Source organism: Artemia sp. Qi Xiang Cuo, chromosome 14 (genome assembly GCF_049724085.1).
Source record: "Artemia sp. Qi Xiang Cuo chromosome 14, ASM4972408v1, whole genome shotgun sequence".
Classification (NCBI taxonomy): Eukaryota; Metazoa; Arthropoda; class Branchiopoda; order Anostraca; family Artemiidae; genus Artemia; species Artemia sp. Qi Xiang Cuo.
The window spans coordinates 11,304,631-11,329,630 of NC_142807.1; the positions used below are offsets into that span (position 1 = coordinate 11,304,631).

The following is a 25,000-nucleotide window of genomic DNA, read 5'->3' on the forward strand; positions in this document are numbered from 1 at the left end:
TTTTAGGCGTAGCACCGACGATATGGTATTGTACTAGCAAACATATTAAATTGTGTATTAAGATGAAAAAAGAACTGAAAAAAAAATCTGGCCTAGTAAAGGTTTTGATTATATATTAAATAAAAAACAAAACTTGTAGCGTAAATTATCGAATAGTAAAGTTATGAACTAGGCCTCTTTTAAGGAACTAGCCATGGAGGTTCCTTCCCACTGTCACCATTGACCCATACTACTACTACTACCTCTTAAAATATTTTCTATAGAACCTTAAACGATTTCTGTCGGTTATGACTAATCTGAACCCATTAAGAATAAACTTACAAATGAAGTCCTCTGTGGAGAAAACTGTACTACAGTTTTAATGGGAGGACTAAATAACCCAATTTTAGACACATGGCAAGGCTCAGAAAAGGATTAACATCACATTTTGCAAAATTATACTGTAGTCTAGTGTTTATCGGGAAGAGTGTTTATCAGAGTTGACAATACTAGGGTGCAATGTTAAGTTGGCACAGCAGAGGAGCACCTGTGTTCGGCCACTTGCTGTAGATCTTGAAGCGCCGCCTGTGTCACACAGTTCTCTCACTCGTGGCACAGTTCCCATACGCGAGGCACAGTCTTTGCAATACCTTGCAATATTCCACCATACTTACCGAAATTTCAACACACTTGACGCGTGTTACCTGGTGTAGGTGATTTCTGCAATTCGGTGACCCCTCGGAACTAATCAAGGCCCATAGTGACCGAAATTTAAAAAACAATTTTTAAAAGAAACTGTCTAGCGACAAAGATTTCCCAAGTAACATTATTTTGGAAACAGTAATTTTCATTCATATTCAACAGAACCACCACAGAAACCGCCATTGTCAAAATATTTAACTAGAGGTTTAATCTCGTTTTCGCATCGGTAGCACTAAACGTCTGCATTTTCCCCGAGGGAATATCGTACCGAACAAGTATTCGTAGAATATTGGATGGTCTTACGGGAAAAAAAAACTAAAAATGGAAACGAAATCATCTAGTGCTATTTTTTGGTAACAAAGTAGGCTACATCACGCCACAACAGAGACGTTTTCTACCATTTTAGAAAGGACAGACGTGCCTTTTCTACCTTTCGGCTATAGTCAATTAATTTGTCACGGTCAACAAACCTTGGGTGGAGAATTACAATCCCGCAAATTAAAATTCGAGCAAACCTTATTTTATCACGGGCAGCGCAATAGTAGTCTTCCTGCTTTCCCCTAGGAGTAACGTTACAGAGCCCGAGGCCGTAGATAACCACGAGTAGGCTTTTTTAAACTGAAAACAAAAAGCTCTTGCGCTTTTTTTAGTCACCAAAGAGATCCCACCTTTACATCGTAACATTTTCTGCCATGAAACAATACAATGCTAGTAACAGAAAATTCTTAAATAGCCAATTGATCAGAACTATTTACAAGCAGCATATAAAATACCCCCTCCCCCCCCCCCAAAAAAAAAAACTACAAGTTTTTCACGGTTTTTCCTATCCATTCGCGCTTTGGGTAATACTGTTCAACCCAAGCTTCAGTCTTCTGAAGTGTCTACCTTCGCCCTTCCCCCTCTAAAGAGATGTGAACTTTGATGAACTTGGACAAAATTTGCAATTTCCGTAAATTTTCTAGCTTTATGAATTTACTGGTTGGAGAGACAAAGCAGGATTTTTTAGAAAAAAATTTGAAATAATAAGTTTTTAACACAGTAGGATTCTCATAATCACAAATCCTTAAAGAGACATGGACAGACATATGCTCAAAATAGTTATTTGGAGGGGTGCTAGGCATCTATGTTGGGACAAGTTGACCCAGGATTACAGAGTACTAGAATTTCCCAAGGATTTTATTGGTTTACAGGGGCGATTAAAATTTGCCCTATATTCAATACAGCTTATCGTAATCCACTGCAATTGATTTCTTCACTGATAGCCAATGAACACTATTCTCATTCAAAGAGAAGGGTTTTTATTGGATGACAGTGATGGAAATCAAACCTATTGGTTGTTATATGCAATACTGAACGCAGGGTTAAAATTCAGATTTACGGCTTCAAAATACACAATTAGCGTAATTGTCGTAACTTTCATTGCGTTTTCTGTTGAAAAAGTTGCATACATATAACTAGTAAAAACATCACGAGAGTAAACTACCCTCGCGTCAAGGATGTACAACAATCTCACTCCTCACTCCGATCCGTCACAGTGCACATGGAAGCCCTATAGACCCACCCCCTCCTGGAAACTTTAAGATATAATGGATATTTCCAAAGTCTGCCACGTTTTACAAAGTATTTAATCGTTTACGCCTTTAATCAAAGGCCTTTTAGATCGCTTTCTATTGTTCCTAAATTTTTTTTTATTGTTAGCTATGAATGTGCTCATGTCACATCGAAAACAATTCGTTTGCAGCAGCATAACTCTTACTGTATTTTATAACTGTACTGCATATTACTTTCATCCAAGGCATATGGTATTTTGTAACGTTTTCTGTAAGCCCCACACTGGCTTAGTCCGATCTGGGGATGATAAACCAACTCGTTTTTGCCAAAGATTCTGGACATGATTTAAAAGATTATATGCGTTAAGAATAATGCCCCCTTCGCTTTTTGAACCTAGTAGACTTCCCTGTTGGAGAGAGAAGTCTGCAGTGGCTGATGGCATCTGAAAAATTGTCAAAGAAGTGCAACCAATCAACGATTAGTTCAACGTCAACTTCCATCGTAGACATATACGTCACGCTCTTGACGGCAGAGCACTCTTGAAAAGAATTCTTTGTCAAAAAGGAACAATGTATAAATGTATCTGCATAAATACTTAGAGAACTGTCGCAATACTATCAAACGCTTCCATATTATTTGGCAGGTACAATTCAGAACCAAGTATAAGCGCGGCAACCCACTCTCACAGACAAGGAGGACGGTCTTATTTTTAAGTAAATTTGGCCTGACAAATGGTACTGAGCCAGAATAAAGAGGACCTCTTAGGGAGTAAACAAATAGACTACCACTGAAATGATAGAAGAGCAGTCATGCAGTGCTAGTTACAAGGTCATTCTTTTGAGTGGAAATGCCGATCTGCTCATAACTGCAGTAAAGACCTCTGAATCTCACCCAACTATTGGTAGGAGAAGGTAGGCCTAGTACCTTATTTACACTTCTTTGTCACCACAATTAAGGGCAGTCTGTGCACTCGTACTCCTGGCCAAAAACAAACTCATGAAAACGATGAGGTACGAATAAAAACGCCTAAAAAAGACAATAGACTATGATTGGATAATATTGTCCACAATAGACAATAAAAATAAAACGATGAGGTTCGAATAAAAACGCCTAAAAAAGACAACAGACTATGATTGGATAAAATTGTCCACAGTAGACAATAAAAAGAAAACGACGAGGTTCGAATAATAAAGCCTAAAAAAGACAATAGACTATGATTGGATAATATTGTCCAGAATAGAAAATAAAAAGAAAACAATGAGGTTCTAATAAAAACGCCTAAAAAAGACAATAGACTATGTTTGGATTATATTGTCCACAACAGAAAATAAAAAGAAAACGTTGAGGTTCGAATAAAAACGCCTAAAAAAGACAATAGACTATGATTGGATAATATTGTCCACAATAGACAATAAAAAGAAAACGATGAGGTTCGAATAAAAACGCCTAAAAAAGACAACAGACTATTATTGGATAAAATTGTCCACAGTAGACAATAAAAAGAAAACGACGAGGTTCGAATATAAACGCCTAAAAAGACAATAGACTACGATTGGATAATATTCTCTACAATAGACAATAAAAAGACAATACTTATCAATATAGTTTGCACTTATTTCTTGTCTGTCCATGTATTTCTTGGATACAATAGAAGTGTTGAACTCATGAGCTTGGTAAATCACTCATTATAAAGGGATTTCAGAGAAACAAGTTTGACAAGCTTGCTAAGGTCTTTCGAAATCGAAACATTGCCAAATGACAAAATTACACAGCCCTGAATGTTGACGATTTTTAGAGGCCACCCGGCTCTGAGTCGACAACAGTGGAATTATGGTACGATAAATTCATCGTGAAGGTTACCACTTCTTCAATATTTTTAGATCAAAAGCATTACTCGGGATTCTAACAAATTCCATTTCCAACTAGTTATCCTTGAACATCAATTGCAGACTAGGAAAGTACCAGCCAATATACGTGGAAATGTTTGTAACAGCTACTACTCTCTTAGTAGTCGATAAGTGTACCTCTACCCAAAATACTCTATTGATAAAATATTAATGAAAAACTGAAGGTTTTTACTACCGTTGAGGTTGCTTCAGGAAGAGTAGACTCTCAGACAATTTGTTGATGACCCTAATCCCTTAATGACTGTAATGCTCAATCACTAAGGCTTAAACCACTCAAGATACTTAAATCAGTAAGCCTTTACGTTTAAATGCATAGAAAGCAGAGAAACTGACTTTAAGCATGATATACGAATAAAGAATAACTAAATGGCAAAATTTAAAGTTTAAAACCTCCTATAATTCTATAAAATACATGTCTCCGCAAGAAGTGAAAAGGAGATACTGAAAGCCCCCCCCCACCCCAAAATATTCATCTATTTGCATTATATTTGTTTCTATTGGTAGTTAAGTACACCTTGAAAAATTGTGCTTAACTACCTTATGTTTAATTTTATAATCTAACAAAACCCACATTCCAACTTCTGTATCACTTTTATTGGACATTTATTTTATGGAGTTTATTTTCACTTTTATTGGACGTTTATTTTATGGAGTATATAAGCTTGCAATAAATTGATTTGCTGGTATTTGCCAAATAACAGTTACTACACTGATTTAAAGGGAGGAAATTATTTTGGTGATTAAACTGCTGATTCAGGTATAGGAATTCAGAAAAAAAAAAAAAAAAAAAAAAAAAAAAAAAAATTCTACAACAGAATAATGATACGAAGCAAATATTTCTGGAAGGACCTCCGCCAAGCCTTCTATATAGAAGAAAAAATACAAGACACTAACCATTCGAAGTACTCAGGAATAAATGAAAATTGAAGGAAAATAGAAAAAAAAAAACAAAGCAGACAATTGATAATAGGGAAAGCAGAAGAGTAATTGAAAATCAAAATATAAATGAAACGACCATGGGACCGACTTCTGTCAATGGCTAAAGATAAAGCCAGTCTATTGAGTCGTTTTGTATCAACAAGACCAACTGATAAATCTTTTTTTATAATGAGAAGGAATGTGTATTGAGCATTTTTTTTTTATTATAATAAAAACAGGATTATAAAAATATTCTCCATATCTCTGTTCAAGGAAAGGTCTTTGTGTATGCATCTTTTAATTCCAATTACTTCCCTAAACGATTATGGTAAACAATTTATTGTGGACACCAAGTTTGTCTTATCAAAAAGAACCAAATCAAACAGCTCGTGGTAACAAATTGTAAATAGGGAGCGACTCCGCCCAACAGTAACCGAAACTCCAAAAAATAGAATTTTGATATCAATTAATACATTGAGAGAATTGGCTTTTTATGCTGATTCCAATGTGCCTGATTTCAAAAACCCTAAAAATCAATTGATCTTATTGAAAATCACAACAAATATTTCAGATTCAGCGCATCAGATCCCTACTGTAGAGGTTTCAAGTTTGTATCTAAAAAAAAAAAAATATGGGATTCTGTGTTTTCTGCAGAAGAAATTTTATTTGTCTGTTGTGCTTTTTCCCAGGGGTGATCGTATCGAAACAATGGTCCTAACAGAAATTAAAAGTTCTAGTGCTCTTTATAGGTGACCAAAAAGATTGGAGGGCAACTAGCGATCCTCTCACACTCCTTTTTTCTGTAAACACATACTACTACAATTCTGAGATACCCATTTGGTTCAGCATAATTGAAAGGTCTAATAACTATGCCTCAGGGGATAACCTAGCCCCCACAGCCCCTGGGAAAAGGGCTGTAAGTTATGCAGTTTGCCTAATGTTTACAAATAGTATTTCTTATAAGGAAATATATGGAAATTTTTCGGGGAGGGAGGCATTTCCTGCGTGGGGATTTTCCAAGGGGAGGATTTTCTCTGGGTATGAAATTTACACACGGAGGTAGAATTTCCTGCCATTATTTGAAAAACGGTCAGAAAATAAATTTAAAAAAGAATTTTTTTCTTCAACTGAAAATAAGGAGGAACATTAAAACCGAAAGCGAAAAGAAACTATTCAATATATGAAGGGGGCTGTCTTTTCCTCACCTTTCACTCTTTCCACTAAAATTTGGATTTTGTCCGAATTCTTTAAGAACGACTCCTGAAACACAAGGACCGTTGAATTTGAATGAGAAGTATTGAGAACTTTAAGACTTCAGCAAGGAATTTAGCAAGGCATGAGGAAGGGGAAACCTCCTCCCCCCTCTCACAAGGGATATACAGAACAATTTGTGTTCCTTTTAAGTTTTAACATTCCTTCTTATTTTCAGTTGAAACAAAATACTTGTTTTTTTTGTGTTTTTTTTTAATCATCAACAAAATCATCTTTTTACTTTCAGTCTTTAGAGATTTGTCTATTCAAAGTCTGAGTTCGTGTAGCTTTTCTCCCATGTTGAGGTTCTGTTGAGGGGGTTCTTCTGTTTTCTCTTTTTAATTCTTCATTTTTTTTTTCGGTCTTTGCGGAGGGACAGAGGAAAATCGAAATCATCTTTTATGCTTGTAGACTCTAGATATGTTTTGTTTTTCAAAGTTTATAATGTGTATTCGTGTAGCCTTTCTCCCAGCTGTTGATGAGTTCCACCATTATAAAAACCTCCCACCGGAAATAAGGGACTCTGTATCCCAATACCAAGAGCGAGATTCGTGCACTTGAAAAAACGTTCGACCTTAAACCCTTACTGATCCTTTCGAAATCATACTGAAATGTTAGTTTTTTCATATTTTTGGAACACTGAAGACGGTTTGGCAGATGTCCTTGTCGAAATATTTACTTTGTCTCGTTATTCACAGACTGAAAATTATCCTCGTTGTTGTTGTTGTTTTTTTTCGTACGTCAGGCACATCCAGTTTGGTCTTATAATTTATAGAACAGAATATATTTATTCACTACAATAGCTGGAGCTAACATGAGCATGTCATTACACAAAAAAGAAGACACAAAATAAGGATCAAAAACAAAAAACAAGGTCAACAAAAAAACAAACAAGGTGGGCTGTTTCAAGGTCAATAAATTAAAATAAGTCATAAATACAATTAAAATAGCCTACAATCAATCATAGGCAGCTCAATAGCGATGCAAAGAAGTAAAAAACGATGTTGGCACAATGTATTATTTTTTTTTTTTTTTTTTTTTTTGGTTCTTGGTCTTAGACCAGGGCACTTCGTATCGAAGGAGTTGTCGTAGAAACTTCGAAAAGGGTTCATTCGATTGGAAATTAGAGTGGCTTGTGCCCTTTTTAATAGTCTAAAGTGATTGGAAGGCAACTAACACCCCTTCCACGCCCACCATTTCCCAAAACATCCAATCAAAATTTTGAGATAGCCATTTTTTTTCAGCGTAGTTGATTTTCAGATAGAACTTATGTTTTTGAGGAGGACACTCCCACAAAACCCTCAGGGCAAGGGTTTTAAGTTATGCCCTGGGGGCATATTAGATTTTTGTAGAAAGTGTTGTCGTAGAACTTCGAAAAGGGCTCATTTAATTGGAAATTCAAATGGCTAGTTCCCTTTTTATTAGTCAAAAATGAATGGAGGGCAACTAACCCCCTTTCACGCCCACCTTTTCCCCAAACACATCCAATCAAAATGTCGAGATAGCCATTTTGTTCAACGTAGTTGAAAGTTCTGGAAATTAGGTATTTGAGGATGACAACCCCCCCCCCCCAGAACCCTCAAGGCAAGGGTTGTAAGTTGTGCCCTGGGGGAATAAAAGGTTTTTAATAGAAAGCGTTGTTGTAGAAACTTCAAAAAGAGCTCATTTGATTGGAAATTGAAAGGGCTAGTGCCCTTTTTTAATAGTCGAAAGTGATCGGGAGGCAACTAACACTCCTTCCACGCCCACCATTTATCCAAACACATCCAATAAAAATTTTGAGATAGCCATTTTGTTCAACGTAGTTGAAAGTTCTGGAAATTAGTTCTTTGAGGATGACACTCCCCCCACAGCCCTCAGGGTAAGGGTTGCAAGTTATGCCTTGGGGCATAAAAGTTTTTTTTATTGAAAGCTTTGTCGTAGAAACTTGATAAAGGGCTCATTCGATTGGAAATTCAAAGGGCTAGTGCCCTTTTTAATAGTCGAAAGTGATTTCAGGGCAACAAACCCCCTCTCACGCCCACCTTTTCCCAAACACATCCAATCAAAATTTTTAGATAGCCATTTTATTCAACGAAGTTATAAATTTTAGAATTAGGTCTTTGAGGATGACAACCCACTCAGAACCCTCGGGGCAAGGGTTGTAAGGTATGCCCTGGGGGCATATAAGGTTTTTATAGATAGTGATATTTTAGAAACTTCAAAAAGGGCCTATTCGATTGGAAATTAGAATTGCTTGTGCCCTTTTTAATAGTCGAAAGTGATTGGAGGATAACTAACACCCCTCTCACACCAACCATTTCCCCAAACACATTCAATCAAAATTTTGAGATAGCTTTTTTGTTCAACGTAGTTGGAAGGTCCGGAAATTATGTCTTTGATGATAACAACCCTCTCACAGCCCTCAGGGAAAGGGTAGTAAGTTATGCCCAGAGGCATATAAGGTTTTTATAGAAAGCGCTGTCGCAGAAACTTCAAAAAGGGCTCATTCGATTAGAAATTGAAAGGGCTAGTGCCCATTTTAATATTTGGAAGTGATTGAAGGGTAACAAGACTCCTTCTCATGCCTATCTATTTCCCAAACCTATCCAATCAAAGTTTTGAGATACCCATGTTGCTCAACTAGGTTTAAAATTCACGAAATTAGGTCAGTGAGGATGACACCCCCACCCAAGCCATCAGGGCAAAGGTTGTAAGTTATGCCCTGGGGGCATATAAGGGTTTTATTGAAAGCGTTATCGTGGAAACTTCAAAAGGGTTAGTGCAAATGGAAGGGCTAATGCCTTTTTTTAATAGTTGAAAGTGATTGGAGAGTAACTAACGCCCCTCTCATGCCCACCATTTCCCCAAACACATCCAAACAAAATTTTGAGATAGCCATTTCGTTTAACGTAGTTGAAAATCCTGAAATTTAGCTCTTTGAGGATGACAGCCCCCTCACAGCCCTCAGCGAAAGGGTTATAACTTACGCCCTGGGAGCATATAGGCTAAGGTGTTTATAGAAAGCGTTGTCGTAGAAACTCAAAAAGGGCTCATTCGATTGGAAATTGAAAGGGCTAGTGCCCTTTTTAATAGTCGAAAGTGATTGCAAGGCTTGAAATTTTTATAGTAAAGATCAATGTGCGTACAATGTATTATTGTTTTTTTCTTTTTTTGACCAGGGCACTTTGTATCGAAGGAGTTGTCTTAGGAACTTTGAAAAGGACTCTCCCAATTGAAAATACAAGGGGCTTTTGCCTACTTTAATCATCGAAAGTGATTGTATGGTAAATAATCCCCCTCCCACGTCCACTCTCCCATTTGCCCATTATGTTTAAAACTAAATGTTGCCTTAAGATTAAATCAAAATGCACTGTGTTAAGGCATCTCATCAGTATCCCAAGAACGACTGAGGGTATTATGTTCAGACTTTCGGGGCTACTTCTGCTCTTAAAATTCAACCAAATCAAAATAGCGTAAGTGTATCAAAGCTACCAAAGAAAGTAAACAGATTTTTTTGCGAATGGTATCAAGTTTTCTGTTTCAGGTCAACTAGAGGAGGTATAAAACTAAATTAAACACTACTATGTGTCCAGTTTTTTAAAAGAGTGTATGTTTTTAAAAATTGCTGAAAATTTTTCTCCAGCATACAAATAGCAGGCAAAACTATAAAGTCTTAAAAGAACGAAAAGATTTAAAAAATAATTGTCTTTTTCCCTGAAAAGACAATGTCATTATAAAACGAACAAAAATTAATTAAACAAACTTTTTCCACGAAAAAAGATTTTCAAAGAAAAGTAAAGAGCTCCATTCAACCAAAAATGAGCAAAAATCTACCAAGCGTGAAACTACCACAAATCAGCATCGATGAATAAATGAAACCCAAAACCAACAGAAATTATAAAAAAAAACGAGTCAAACTCAAAACGAGCAGAAATTAACATGAGTAGGGCTCAAAACCCCTATGGCTTCCCAAGGCCAGAACATAATTTCCACTTTAATGAAAAAATACAAATGAATGTGCATTGGCAGTTTAATATACATATACTGATATTTAGTAATCAAAATGTTAATATTATTTGATTAATTAAAGTTATAAAAGTAAAAACAATTAAATTTTTAGCTTATTTGACAACCTCAAAAAGGCAATTTTTTATCAATAATGTTTTCTTTTTCAGTTAAGAATATTATTACTGAATTGTATTCGTAATTGTATTTACTGAGGACTGAAAAATATTACAAGCTAGAAGACCTATGTCCAAGACAATTATTTCCAAAGATTTCCTCTGCCTCCCTCTTGTTCCGGTTTGGTCCAAACAAGTCATGCACGAGAAGGGGGAAAAGTTTGGAAATTCGCTGTCATTCGTTTTGTTTCAATATAAGAAGAAAAGTGTTTGACTTTTGAACAATAGCACAGATTGAAAAAAAGGTAAAATGAATGATGAAAAGAAATTTACAGCTTACCCGTTGAAAATGCAACAGGGAGTTCGCTTCCTCCGGACCAATCAAGATACGCTCTATGGTACTCGGGACGAGGATCCAAAAAAACTGGTTGTGGACCTCCAAACTATAAAAGGAAAAAAAAATTCCAAGGGTGAAAATGTTGCTAAACACAAACAGCGGATTAAAATAAAAAAGATGGTTTTGATCCAGGAATGGCATTAAATTAAACTGAATACCTTATATTTGAGTTAATATCGGGTAAGACCAGCACATAATTGAGCCTTTTAGAGGCAAACTTAACGATCCCTTTTTACACATTTTTTTTTTTTTAGATTTTTGCCTCAAAGCGGGTCACTAAATCTTCAAATAAGAATTAGTAACAAAAAATGATAAAAACATCAGGGGTTTTTCCTCCCTCCTCGAGCATACCCCCTCAGCAATTTAAATTAACAAAGAAAAAGTTTGATTAAAACTCAAACTGCTCGTTGTTTCTATTGGCTTAAAATTTCACACAAAATAACCAATCATGTTCTTTTTAGTCGCTCAAAATGCGACATAATGTGTCAAACATGAGCATATAAAAAAGAAACTAAAGAAATATTGTGATTGGCTAACAAAAATACTTCACAAAAAAAGAAGATAAGAAAATGCAAGCAAAACAACGGAAATACCAACGGCACACTCTGCAATACAAAACTATAGGACAGGAGCGTATCCGGGATTTTTTAGGGGGGGATAAAAAAGGATTTTTTCGGGGGGAGGGGGGTTAAAAAACTTTAAAAGACACATACAAAATTCTTTATATTCAATTTTGTTACGTTTTTGCGAGTCAGACAAACATTCCAGGGGGAGTTCAACCCCCCGAACCCCCACCCCCAGGATACGGCCTTGCTATAGGATAATAGCCCTTTTTTCCCGCTTTGTTGGCGTAAAGCTATTTTTTTTTGTCCAAACTACTTAAGAATATTTCTGTTTACATTTCAAGTATTATTTCTCAGAAGTTTTGTTTCTTTTTTCCAATCCATTCCGTATGAAGGTTCTATTGCTGAAATTATTTTATTTCACAATTTACAAAATACTTTATGAGTAATAGCGCAAATGGAAAACGCATAAAGCTGAAGATTAGTCTTGTGTAAGAATCTATGCGTCATATGTGGCAATTCTTTAATCCAATGGTTTTTAGTGGTTTAATCTTAGTTAAATCTTCTATCAATAAATTAAAACCCAAACTTATTGACGTGATCGACAAACATTCACATATTTTGCACAACAGGCTAAATTGAGAAGAAACTACTTCGGATATGGGAAGGACAATACTAGGTTGTTTTGAGGGGAGGAGTGGTTGAAAAACTTATTTACTAGCACATACATCCTTTTGTTTTTAACACAGAAAGTACTTTCCAAAAGTTCTGTACCCTTTAATTTTATGATTCGGTGCATTCGATTTTTCGAATATATTATTGTCATAAAGTATATATTATTTTTATACTATTTTTTTATTTTCCATTATTATTATTTATTATTATTATTATTTTGTATTTTTCAAACATATATTATTGGTTCTTTATGTGTGCTCACGCTTGTTTTACGGTATGTTGTCAATTGACGCTGGAGGGTTTGCTTGATGTAAATACATTCTAAGACCACATTGGTTATAAATGACATATGAAGCTAAGAGAGGAAAGGAAATAATAAATCAAAAATAAAATCAAAATAGGGGTGAGAAAACGAGGATTTTGTCAGCCAGCGGCAAAAAAATTTGCAGAGGATTTTTTGCCACTGGCTGACAAAATCCTCGTTTTTTCCTTCCTTTTTTATTTTATTTTTCATTTATTTTTTCCTTTCCTCTCTTAGCTTCATAGGTTTGCTTGATGTTTTCCAGAGGAACTGCCATTGGATTGTTTTGGAAACCCGAATGACTGACCGTATCTCAAACAATAATCTGTACGAAAACTTTGGTTCAATCCCATATTCTAGGACCAGGGACGTACGCAGGAGGAGGGGCCTCCGGACCCGGCCCCCCCCCAGAATAATGGGTTTGAAGGATTTGGCCCCCCCGAAACAAATTGGGCCCCCCCCCGAAACAAATTCCTGCGTACGTGCCTGTCTAGGACTATCAGAGGCAACGCTGTAGCGTTGCCTATAGTAAAGGCCATACGGCTCCAATGTTTTATTATTATTTATAATTTTTTTTTTTTTTCCCAAAGGCACTTCATATGGAAGGGGTCGTCGTAGAAGCTTGAAAGGGGGCTCATTCAATTGGAAATCGAGAGTTCTAGTGGCCTTTTTAATAGTCGAAAATGATTGGAGGGCAACTAGCCCCCCCCCCCACGCCCATCATTCCCCCAAACACATCCAATCAAAATTTTGAGATAGCCATTTTGTTCAGCGTAGTTGATTTCCAGATAGAAAATATATTTTTGAGTAGAATACTCCCCCACAACTTTCAGGGAAAGAGTTATAAGATACGCTCTTGGGGCATATTAGATTTTTAAAGAGGGTGTTGTCGTAGAAAATTCACAAGGTGCTCAATCGATTGGAAATTAAAGAGTGAGTGTCCTTTATAATAGTTGAGAGTGTTTGGGAGGCAAGTAGCCCCCTGCCCCCTACGCCCATCATTTCCCCAAACACATCCAATCAAAATTTTCAGATAGCCATTTTGTTCAGCGTAGTTGGTTTCCAGATAGATAACATATTTTTGAGGAGGATACTCCTCCGAAACCCTCTTGGCAGGGGTTTTAAGTTACGCCCTGGAGGTATATAAGGTTTTTGTATAAGGCGTCGTAGTAGAAACATCAGAACAGGCTCATTCGATTCGAAATTAAAGGACTAGTGTCCTTTTTAATAGTCGAAAATGATTGGAGGGCAACTAGCCGCTCCCCCCACGCCCATCAATCCCCCACCCACATCCAATCAAAATTTTGCGATAGCAAGTTTGTTCATCGTAGTTGATTTACAAATATAACATATATTTTTTATGAGTACACTTCGCCCAAGATCGCATGTAAAAGGTTTTTATAGATGCCCTTAGTTCAAAAATGGTTCTTCCAGCTGGTGGTGTTGTAAAAACTTCAAAACAGGATCATTCGATTGGAAATTAAAGAGATATTGTCCTTGTTCATAGTCGAAAATGATTGGAGTGTAACTAGCCCCCCTCCCCTCCCCACGCCGATCATTTCCCCAAACACATCAAATCAAAAGTTTGAGATAGCCATTTTGTTCAGCATAGTTGATTTCCAGATATAAAATATGTTTTTGACTTCTACACTTTAAAACTGCAGAAGCCTAGGTTTTAGGCTTCTGCAGTGAGGCGATACCCAAACTCTTCTTTGTAGTTATTTTTATTCGATTCATAACTTGATTTGCATATTCAATTTAAGTTTCACTCGTTTTAAGATCTATTTATTCATTTACATTAATAAATATTGTATGTTTGTTTGCATTGATTGTTATTTAATTTCTGTTCGTTTTAAGTTTCATTTATACTTTAATAGCAAAATATTTGTTTTCGTTTTAAGCTTGATTTTCATATTCAATCTAAACATTTCTCGCTTTAAGATATATTTATTAATTTATATTATTACTTTTTTTTTGTTTTTTGCTATGTTTGTTTATTTAATTTACTTTCTTTTTGGGTTTAATTTATTATTTAATATTAATTTATGGTCGTTTTGAGTTTGAATTTTAACAAGTATTTGTATGTCCTGAGTAGTAAGCGCCCAATTACTTGAAAAGGGACAAGGAAAACCTACGCCTGAGGCATGGATATGTGTGTATATTTTCAAGTAATTGGGTTACCAGAGTCATTTGCAAAGAGGTACCATTTCTATAGAAGCTATAGCAATTTGAAATATCATATGGAATTTGCTAGAAGCTATATACTTTGCGTACGCCCCCCGTACCAAACAGGTTGGGTATAATCTGTTTTGATTCAAGTTTTTTCTGACACAATTAACTGAATTTCTATTTCATGATATACAAGTTTTTTTTTTAGGTTAAATCCGTGTCGGAAAAACCGGTGCGTCTTTTTAGTTGCCAATTATTTTTTTGTATATATTCAGGTTTCAAATTAGATTCTTCAACAGTTTTGAATAGTTTATTGAACATAGCACTAGTGACATTTTTTGTAAGCATTTACATAGAAAATGGATAATTCTAAGCAATTTCTGGTGAGTAAAAATTGTCTCATTATTACAATAAAAAGAAATTGTCTTGTCATTAAGTTAAGGAAGAAATTCGGTCCTTACACTAGAACTAAGGGTACTTATGTACTTAGAAGCCTATTGTTCTTAGGAGCTGAAACCTCTAAATAGTTCTCTTATAGGCTAAAACTTACGGTGCGATTTTATCAAGATCGGTGGGCCTGTTTAGAGATGTTTTTGAAAAAAGGGCTTATGCAAAGAGGTATCATTTCTATAGAAGCTATAGCAATTTGAAATATCATATGGAATTTGCTTGAAGCTATATACTTTGCGTACGCCCCCGTACCAAACAGGTTGGGTATAATCTGTTTTGATTCAAGTTTTTTCTGACACAATTAACTGAATTTCTATTTCATGATATACAAGTTTTTTTTTAGGTTAAATCCGTGTTGGAAAAACCGGTGTATCTTTTTAGATGCCAATTATTTTTTGTATATATTCAGGTTTCAAATTAGATTCTTCAACAGTTTTGAATAGTTTATTGAACATAACACTAGTGACATTTTTTGTAAGCATTTACATAGAAAATGGATAATTCTAAGCAATTTCTGGTGAGTAAAAATTTTCTCATTATTATAATAAAAATAAATTGTCTTGTCATTAAGTTAAGGAAGAAATTCTTTCCTTACACTAGAACTAAGGGTACTTATGTACTTAGAAGCCTATTGTTTTTAGGAGCTGAAACCTCTAAATAGTTCTCTTATAGGCTGAAACTTACGGTGCGATTTTTATCAAGATCAGTGGGCCTTTTTAGAGATGTTTTTGAAAAAAGTGCTTAGCTTTCGATCGGTAATTTGGGGTTAGAATAAAATGTTGATTCTTTTAATGTATTAATTGTTACAAAAGCTTCCTTTTTATCAAGATCAGTGGCTTTTTTTTAAGGATGTTTTTGAAAATACTTCCAGGCCAGTCTGCATTTACGGTGTGATTTTTATCAAGATCAGTTAACCTTTATAGGGATGTTTTTGGGGTTAGAATAAAATGTTGATTCTTTTAATGTATTAATTGTTACAAAAGCTTCCTTTTTAGAGTTTCGGTTTGTTCCTTACTTATAGTTTGTTACCATTTGATATCTTGATAGGTGATTTGAATAAAAGGAATTCAAATATTTTGTCTATGAAATAGAAGCTAACTCAATTTGCGAAAAAATATTCCATTTGAACAACTCTGATCTGATTGAATTGTTGCCGACAATGAGATTTAATCACTGCTAAGCCTATTGTTATTGCAAAAGGGTTACCTAATTTACTTCTTAGTGTTAAATGACAGATTTCCAAATACGATCATTTTGAAAAGCAGACAAAAAAAAAATTGGTTTATCCCCTCATTTCTATAGGGCAGGAGATAACTTAATTTACTTAGACAATGACTGATATTAATTAGTGATTGATTGTATCAGTGGAGAAAAAAAAAGAAGGATTAAACTGATTGACAGTTAAGGTAACCCCAAAGGAGTTGTTAACTGAGGTAATTTGTTATAAATTTGAAAAATAACTAACGACGAATTGGAAACGTTTGATTAAAATTTGCAAAAAAAAAAAGGAGTAATGGGATTTGTGAATTGAAGGAGATGGGGTGGCTATGCACTGAATAATGAAGAAGTGATGTTTTGGAGAGTTAGGGCTCGTGTATGTCTCTTTGGGCTATGTGTGTCTCTTTGGGAGCGTTTGAATGTTTTGGTTACTAAAGTATTATATTTTCATCGTGTTTTAGGATATTTGATTAGGATTAACTTAACTTCATTCCTTGAGTGTAGTCGGGGGTAACACGTAAGTACCAAATTTTGAGTTCACTGCAGGGGATTTTCCACAAGGAGAATTTTCCATGGGGAGGGAATTTTCCAGGAGGTGAATTGCCACAAGTTTCACGGGAAATCATCCGTACATGGGTTTTTTCCAAATTTTAAAGAAAATTTGCAAATGAAAAGAGGATTTTTGCACCAAACTTATGTTAATTTCTGCTCGTTTTGGGTTTTGATTCGATTATTTCCTACATTCTTTACAGTCTCATGAAATGTCCTGTAGCAAACCGGAGTTTTTGAAGCACGATTCACGCTATTAAAGCTTAGTATTTCTGAGTCCAGTTGAAATGTGCACTATTTTAGAAAATTCCCCTTATTTTTTTCAGTTTTACCAGTTTTTATCTAAAAATGGGAAAAAGGGGTTGTTTTTTTTTCATGCTAAATTGGCCTTTTTTTTCAAGGAAAAGCTTTGCATAAAAAAAATATATAATTATAAAATTTTCGTGTTTGATACTATGGAATTGAATGCCTAATGCCCTCCGTTAATATTCTGAATAAGTAAGAATTAAATTGCGTTATTTTTTCAACTTTTGGGGGTTTGATATTAAAGGGGTAGTACCCTCCCGTAAGCTAAATAGTTTGAAAACTGAAAATGATTTTTATATTATAGAATGCTATTGATCAATCATCGGAGCTTCTTCTTTGTGATGCTAGCACCGATTCTACAGATTGTATTATGGAAGTTCATTACACTGAGGATGGGCTATCATATACTTCAGATGATTTGGTGAGGAGGGGGCCTTCAGGTCGGCTCTGTGTTGAAGATGACGAGCGGTTATATTATAACATGCCCCCACTGGTGAATATAGTGATAGTAGAAAATAGTGCTGATGATGATGATTTTCAAGTAATTGAGCCTGACATTGTGTATTTAAAGAGTATTATAAATATTGATTTAACCAATAAATAAAGGATTAGAATAATGATTTTATTTAAATAGCATGGACAAAAAAAAATGAAATGGATGATTTCTTAAGAAGAAGAAATACATTACATAGCTAACTTCTATGATTTTTCATCTTTTGATAGAAAACTTGGATGTGGACTTATAACCCCCTCCCCTGCTCTCAGAAGTGGAGGAGTGAAGGGGCTCTGAGTCTTCCCCTTGAGGCAGATTCTGATTATTTTCGGTTTTCCCTGAAAAATTGACCCCCTCCCTCTCCTGTCCCCTCAGAAATGGAGGATGACCCCCTCCCTCTCCTGCCCCTCAGAACACTTAATGATTCGAATTGTAAGAAGGAACTGAACACACATCACTCCATTTTTATACATTATACACCTTTAATAAATCAAATGATATTAACATTTTAATTACTAAATATCAATATATGTATATTAAACTAACAATGCACATTCACTTGTATTTTTCAGTAAAGTACAAATTTTGTTCTGGCCTTGGGAAGGCATAGGGGTTTCGCGCCCAACTTATGTTAATTTCTGCTCGTTTTGAGTTTGACTCGGTTAATTATTGTAATTTCTGTTCATTTTGGGTTTCATTTATTTACCGATGTTGATTTGTGGCAGTTTCACGATTGGTAGATTATTTGATGTTATTTTTGCAAATTTTTTGTTTAATGGAGTTCTTTACTTTTCTTTGAAAAACTTATTTTGTGGAAAAAGTGTTGTTTTTTTTCTAATTAAGAACGAAAATCCTTTTGTGGGAACAACTTATGCTTTTGCGAGGAATGTCACCCTTGTAATGAAACCCAGAAAGCGTTTCAAAAAAATTCTTCCCTGGATTTGCCATAAATTCGCTGCTTACGCTGAATAACCAAGTAAGCAAATATATCGAAGAAAAGAAGACGCCTGTAAGGGTATTTCAGTCCTTTACGTACACGTAAAGGAACCAAAAGCTTCCCCCAAAAAGAGAATTTTCTAAAATGGTGCACATTTCAACTGGACTCAGAAATACTAAGTTTTAATAGCGTGAATCGTGCTTCAAAAACTCCGGCTTGCTACAGGATTAATTAAAAATAGGACATTAGCCCAATAAGTTTTATCAAATAGTTCATAGTGTTAAATTGTAATGAAGGAGCGACTTAGCCCAATTGTAACCAAAACTCAAAAATGGAATTTTGATAACAATTGACAAGAATTGGGTTTTTTATGCAGATTGCAAATATATAAATTTCATTACGTTTAATATCATGCCATCAAATGCTCCAAGCCTCAGAAGAAAAAGGGATTTTGAACACACACACACACACACACACACACACACGACACACAGACAAACAGACACACAGAGAAACCCAACCACAGACAACCAGAACAACAGAACATAATAAAATCTGAACATATGACTAAATGTATCACATACTAACTTTCAATCATAGACTGTGTGAGTATGTCTCACAGTCTCACAGACACACAGACACACAGACACACAGACACACAGACACACAGACACACAGACACACAGACACACAGACACACAGACACAGAGACACAGAGACACACAGACACACAGACACACAGACACACAGACACACAGACACAGACACACGCACACACTGCGTCATCCTCCATTTCTGAGGGGACAGGAGAGGGAGGGGGTCAATTTTGGAGGGAAAACCGAAAATACTCAGAATCTGCCTCAAGGGGAAGACTCAGAGCACCTTCACTCCTCCACTTCTGAGAGCAGGGGAGGGGGTTATAAGTCCACATCCAAGTTTTCTATCAAAAGATGAAAAATCATAGAAGTTAGCTATGTAATGTATTTCTTCTTCTTAAGAAATCATCCATTTCATTTTTTTTTGTCCATGCTATTTAAATAAAATCATTATTCTAATCCTTTATTTATTGGTTAAATCAATATTTATAATACTCTTTAAATACACAATGTCAGGCTCAATTACTTGAACATCATCATCATCAGCACTATTTTCTACTATCACTATATTCACCAGTGGGGGCATGTCATAATATAACCGCTCGTCATCTTCAACACAGAGCCGACCTGAAGGCCCCCTCCTCACCAAATCATCTGAAGTATATGATAGCCCATCCTCAGTGTAATGAACTTCCATAATACAATCTGTAGAATTGGTGCTAGCATCACAAAGAAGAAGCTCCGATGATTGATCAATAGCATTCTATAATATAAAAATCATTTTCAGTTTTCAAACTATTTAGCTTACGGGAGGGTACTACCCCTTTAATATCAAACCCCCAAAAGTTGAAAAAATAACGCAATTTAATTCTTACTTATTCAGAATATTAACGGAGGGCATTAGGCATTCAATTCCATAGTATCAAACACGAAAAGTTGATAATTATATATTTTTTTTATGCAAAGCTTTTCCTTGAAAAAAAAAAGGCCAATTTAGCATGAAAAAAAAAACAACCCCTTTTTACCATTTTGAGATAAAAACTGATAAAACTGAAAAAAATAAGGGGAATTTTCTAAAATAGTGCACATTTCAACTGGACTCAGAAATACTAAGCTTTAATAGCGTGAATCGTGCTTCAAAAACTCCGGTTTGCTACAGGACATTTCATGAGACTGTAAAGAATGTAGGAAATAATCGAATCAAAACCCAAAACGAGCAGAAATTAACATAAGTTTGGTGCAAAAATCCTCTTTTCATTTGCAAATTTTCTTTAAAATTTGGAAAAAACCCATGTACGGATGATTTCCCGTGAAACTTGTAGCAATTCACCTCCTGGAAAATTCCCTCCCCATGGAAAATTCTCCTTGTGGAAAATCCCCTGCAGTGAACTCAAAATTTGGTACTTACGTGTTACCCCCGACAACACTCAAGGAATGAAGTTAAGTTAATCGTAATCGAATATCCTAAAACATGATGAAAATATAATACTTTAGTAACCAAAACATTCAAACGCTCCCAAAGAGACACACATAGCCTAAAGAGACACACACGACCCCTAACTCTCCAAAACATCACTTGTGTATTATACAGTGCATAACCACCCCATCTCCTTCAATTCGCAAGTCCCTTTACTCCTTTGTTTTTGCGAATGTTAATCAAGCATTTCGGATTCGTCGTAAGGTATTTTTTCAAATTTATCACAAATTACCTCAGTTAACAGCTCCTTTGGGGTTACCTTAGCTGTTAATCAGTTTAATCCTTCTTTTTTTCTCCACTGATACAATCAATCACTAATTAATATCATTCATTGTCTAAGTAAATTAAGTTATCTCCTGCCCTACAGAAATGAGGGGACAAACCAATTTTTTTTTTGTCTGCTTTTCAAAATGATCGTATTTGGAAATCTGTCATTTAACACTAAGAAGTAAATTAGGTAACCCTTTTGCAATAACAATAGGCTTAGCAGTGATTAAATCTCATTGTCGGCAACAATTCAATCAGATCAGAGTTGTTCAAATGGAATATTTTTTCGCAAATTGAGTTAGCTTCTATTTCATAGACAAAATATTTGAATTCCTTTTATTCAAATCACCTATCAAGTTATCAAATGGTAACAAACTATAAGTAAGGAACAAACCGAAACTCTAAAAAGGAAGCTTTTGTAACAATTAATACATTAAAAGAATCAACATTTTATTATAACCCCAAAAACATCCCTATAACGGTTAACTGATATTGATAAAAATCACACCGTAAATGCAGACTGGCCTGGAAGTATTTTCAAAAACATCCCTAAAAAAAAGCCTCTGATATTGATAAAAAGGAAGCTTTTGTAACAATTAATACATTAAAAGAATCAACATTTTATTCTAATCCCAGATTACTGATCGAGAGCTAAGCACTTTTTTCAAAAAAATCTCTAAAAAGACCCACTGATCTTGATAAAAATCGCAACGTAAGTTTCAGCTTATAAGAGAAGGATTCAGAGGTTTTAGCTCCTAAAAACAAGAGGATTCTAAGTACGTAATTAGACTTAGTTCTTGATTGATGAAAGAATTTAGTACTTAACTTAATGAAAAGACTAATTCTTTTTTATTATAATGATGAGAAAATTTTTACTCCCCAGATATTGCTTAGAATTATCAATTTTCTATGTAAATGCTTACAAAAAATGTCAGTAGTGCTATGTTCAATAAACTATTCAAAACTGTTGAAGAATCTAATTTGAAACCTGAATATATACAAAAAATAATTGGCAACTAAAAAGATACACCGGTTTTTCCGACACGGATTTAACCTAAAAAAAAAACTTGTATATCATGAAATAGAAATTCAGTTAATTGTGTCAGAAAAAAACTTGAACCTAAACAGATTATACCCAACCTGTTTGGTACGGGGGCGTACGCAAAGTATATAGCTTCAAGCAAATTCCATATGATATTTCAAATTGCTATAGCTTCTATAGAAATGATACCTCTTTGCAAAAGCACTTTTTTCAAAAACATCTCTAAAAAGGCCCACTGATCTTGATAAAAATCGCACCGTAAATTTTAGCCTATAAGAGAAGTATTTAGAGGTTTCAGCTCCTAAAAACAATAGGCTTCTAAGTACATAAGTACCCTTAGTTCTAGTGTAAGGAAAGAATTTCTTACTTAAATTAATGACAAGATAATTTCTTTTTTATTGTAATAATGAGAGAATTTTTACTCACCAGAAATTGCTTAGAATTATCCATTTTCTATGTAAATGTCACTAGTGACTTACAAAAAATGTCACTAGTGCTATGTTCAATAAACTATTCAAAACTGTTGAAGAATCTAATTTGAAACCTGAATATATACAAAAAATAATTGGCAACTAAAAAGACGCACAGGTTTTTCCGACACGGATTTAACCGAAAAAAAAACTTGTATATCATGAAATAGAAATTCAGTTAATTGTGTCAGAAAAAACTTGAACCAAAACAGATTATACCCAACCTGTTTGGTACGGGGGGCGTACGCAAAGTATATAGCTCCAAGCAAATTCCATATGATATTTCAAATTGCTATAGCTTCTATAGAAATGGTACCTCTTTGCAAATGACCCTGGTAACCCAATTACTTGAAAATATACACACATATCCATGCCTCAGGCGTAGGTTTCCTTGTCCCTTTTCAAGTAATTGGGCGCTTACTACTCTCCTGAGCTTAAGTTTAAAATGGCCTTTACTTTTCTTTGAAAAACTTATTTTTCGGAAAGTTTTTTTTAATTAATAATGACACAAAGGTTGAGATGGCTGAAAAAAGTTCTGCGAACGAAGGATGATAGATTGTCAAAGATGGCCCTTATTGGTCAACTTTCTAGGGAAAACGAAAATCAGGTGGATGATAACTTCTTGGGAGGGAGTAAAGAGGGAGGCTCTGAATAGAGGAGATGGAGGAGGAACGCGCGCAGCTGTTGGCCTCAGTCGGCTTGGTACTGCAGTGAGTTGTTAGTAGTAGTGGCAGTAGTAAATTGCCAATTAGCCACACCGCCATATCACCATGGCAGGCAGATAAGAAACTCAAGACCCTCTGATAAGCATTTGACAACACATAATTATTAATAAATAATAAATTTCTTAATAAATTTTTAATTTGTTTAATTTTATATTTACAGTTCGCTTGTCTTTGCGTTAATTGGAATATTACCTTTTAAACGGGGTTATACTTGCAGACAAGGAATGAGGGAGAGAGATTTTTTTCTCCGAGGATTCCCAAAAGAGTCTCTTCGACAAAATACAAAATTATGGCCTAATTTAATCCTTAATTCCAATCGCCCCTTAGGCTGTTGTATCTGTTATAATATTAGGTCTATAATACTGTGTTATAATACTAGGTCTACCTGGGACTGTCAGGCATGTCTACAAGCCTACTGTCTACATATAGACACAACCAATCTTGAAAGTATATTTTTTTTTCTTCATTTAGGTGTACCTGGCACTATCTACATGTCTTTAGATCTACCTGGCATTGCCAGACATATCTGCATGCCTACTCTCTACAGATAGACACAACCAATGTTTAATATATTTAAAGATTTTATTTAATATATTTTTTTTCATTTGTATGAACGAAAAAAAACTTAACACTGTCTGCATATCTTGTAAGTTACAAGCCTATCAGAAGCGAAAAAACCTTTGGACTCATTTCAAGCATTAAAAACAGATTCAGCCAAAATTAGTTTCAAATTTATTTTCTCCAGAGGGGTCCAACAGGCCACAATCTTAAGAATGAAATTCGCAAGATGATTGGAGAGACGAAATTTAAGACCCACTTTTTGTGTGTCCCGAATCTTTTAGTCTTTTGGTCTGGAATGATCAAAAACATAAAAATTGAAATAACTAGGCTGAAAAAAGTATTACAAGTCCTACCTAATCAACAAAAGTTTTAGATCCATTTTTTCATTTTGTTTGTGCATACGGATTCCCTTTACCCAATAGTTTACGGATATAAGCTTCAAGCTTTCAAGAAAAACCGCCAGTCCTTTTTCGGAAGAAGCAATATTTAGGAGGCAAAAATATTTCATCACCCTTATCACTTTCTCTAATGTAATATTAACCTTCACCTCAGCCTTCCCAAACACTCTCTGAAAGGCCCGACCCCCCCCCCCAGTCATCACCAAGATATTACAGATACGCCATTTTGATAGCCTGGGGGAGTATAATGTCTTTTGATTTACATCACTACCTCACTGTGAACAGAATCAAAGTTCCACTGGAGTTAATAGTGCCCAAAATTGTAGGTGGATTGGAGACACACATCCCCCCTTTCACCATCCTTTAAAGAAAAATACGAAGTCCCCCCCCCCCCGCCCAAACGCTCCAGAAGTTTCAGCTCGATGCCCACCTTTCGTTCTCGAGAAGTTTCAAATATGCAATTTGGAAAACCTGGATACATAGTTTATTTCGATATACCTCTACCCCTCCCTCAAGTCAAAAATCAAAGTCCTATTGCCCCCCCCCCTCCTCATACATCTCCCTGAAAGTTCAAAATTGATTCTTCTAGCTGTTCCTTAGGAAATGCAGTTATACTACTTCAAGAACCTGGGTAGTTTCTTTTCGGCTACCTTGCCAATTAACGATGAATAGATTATGGATCCCATAGAGGCTTACAGTGTAAAAATGTTTAGGTAGATCAGAGATGAAACATTTTTAGCCCCTCCCCTTCCAGTCCAAACTTGAGGTCCGCATAGCCTCTCTTCCACTCCAGGAAAGTTTCGCCGAAGAATCAATTATAATTTTGAAAAACCTACAGCAATCATAAACAAGACGAAATTGAGATTGATTAACGGTTTTTGGAATGTAAATTCTGCATAACAAGACACTACGCAAACTCTCCTTGTCCGAGACAGAGAGATATACTGTATTAAATACTAACCATTCTGAGATCGGAATTTCAGCTTCTGATTAAA

The 25,000-nt window shown here is 35.2% G+C and overlaps 1 protein-coding gene across 2 annotated transcripts in view; it reads right to left on the reverse strand.

The window, feature by feature from the left end:
* The window catches only part of cin (Molybdenum cofactor synthesis protein cinnamon), a 118,631-nt gene that overhangs the window by 928 nt on the left and 92,703 nt on the right, over positions 1-25,000 (reverse strand). For both annotated transcript variants that reach the window (XM_089100739.1, XM_089100738.1), the window contains one exon: positions 10,752-10,854. In XM_089100739.1, the coding sequence (XP_088956865.1) occupies positions 10,752-10,854 (103 nt within the window). The remainder of the gene's footprint in view (positions 1-10,751; positions 10,855-25,000) is intronic.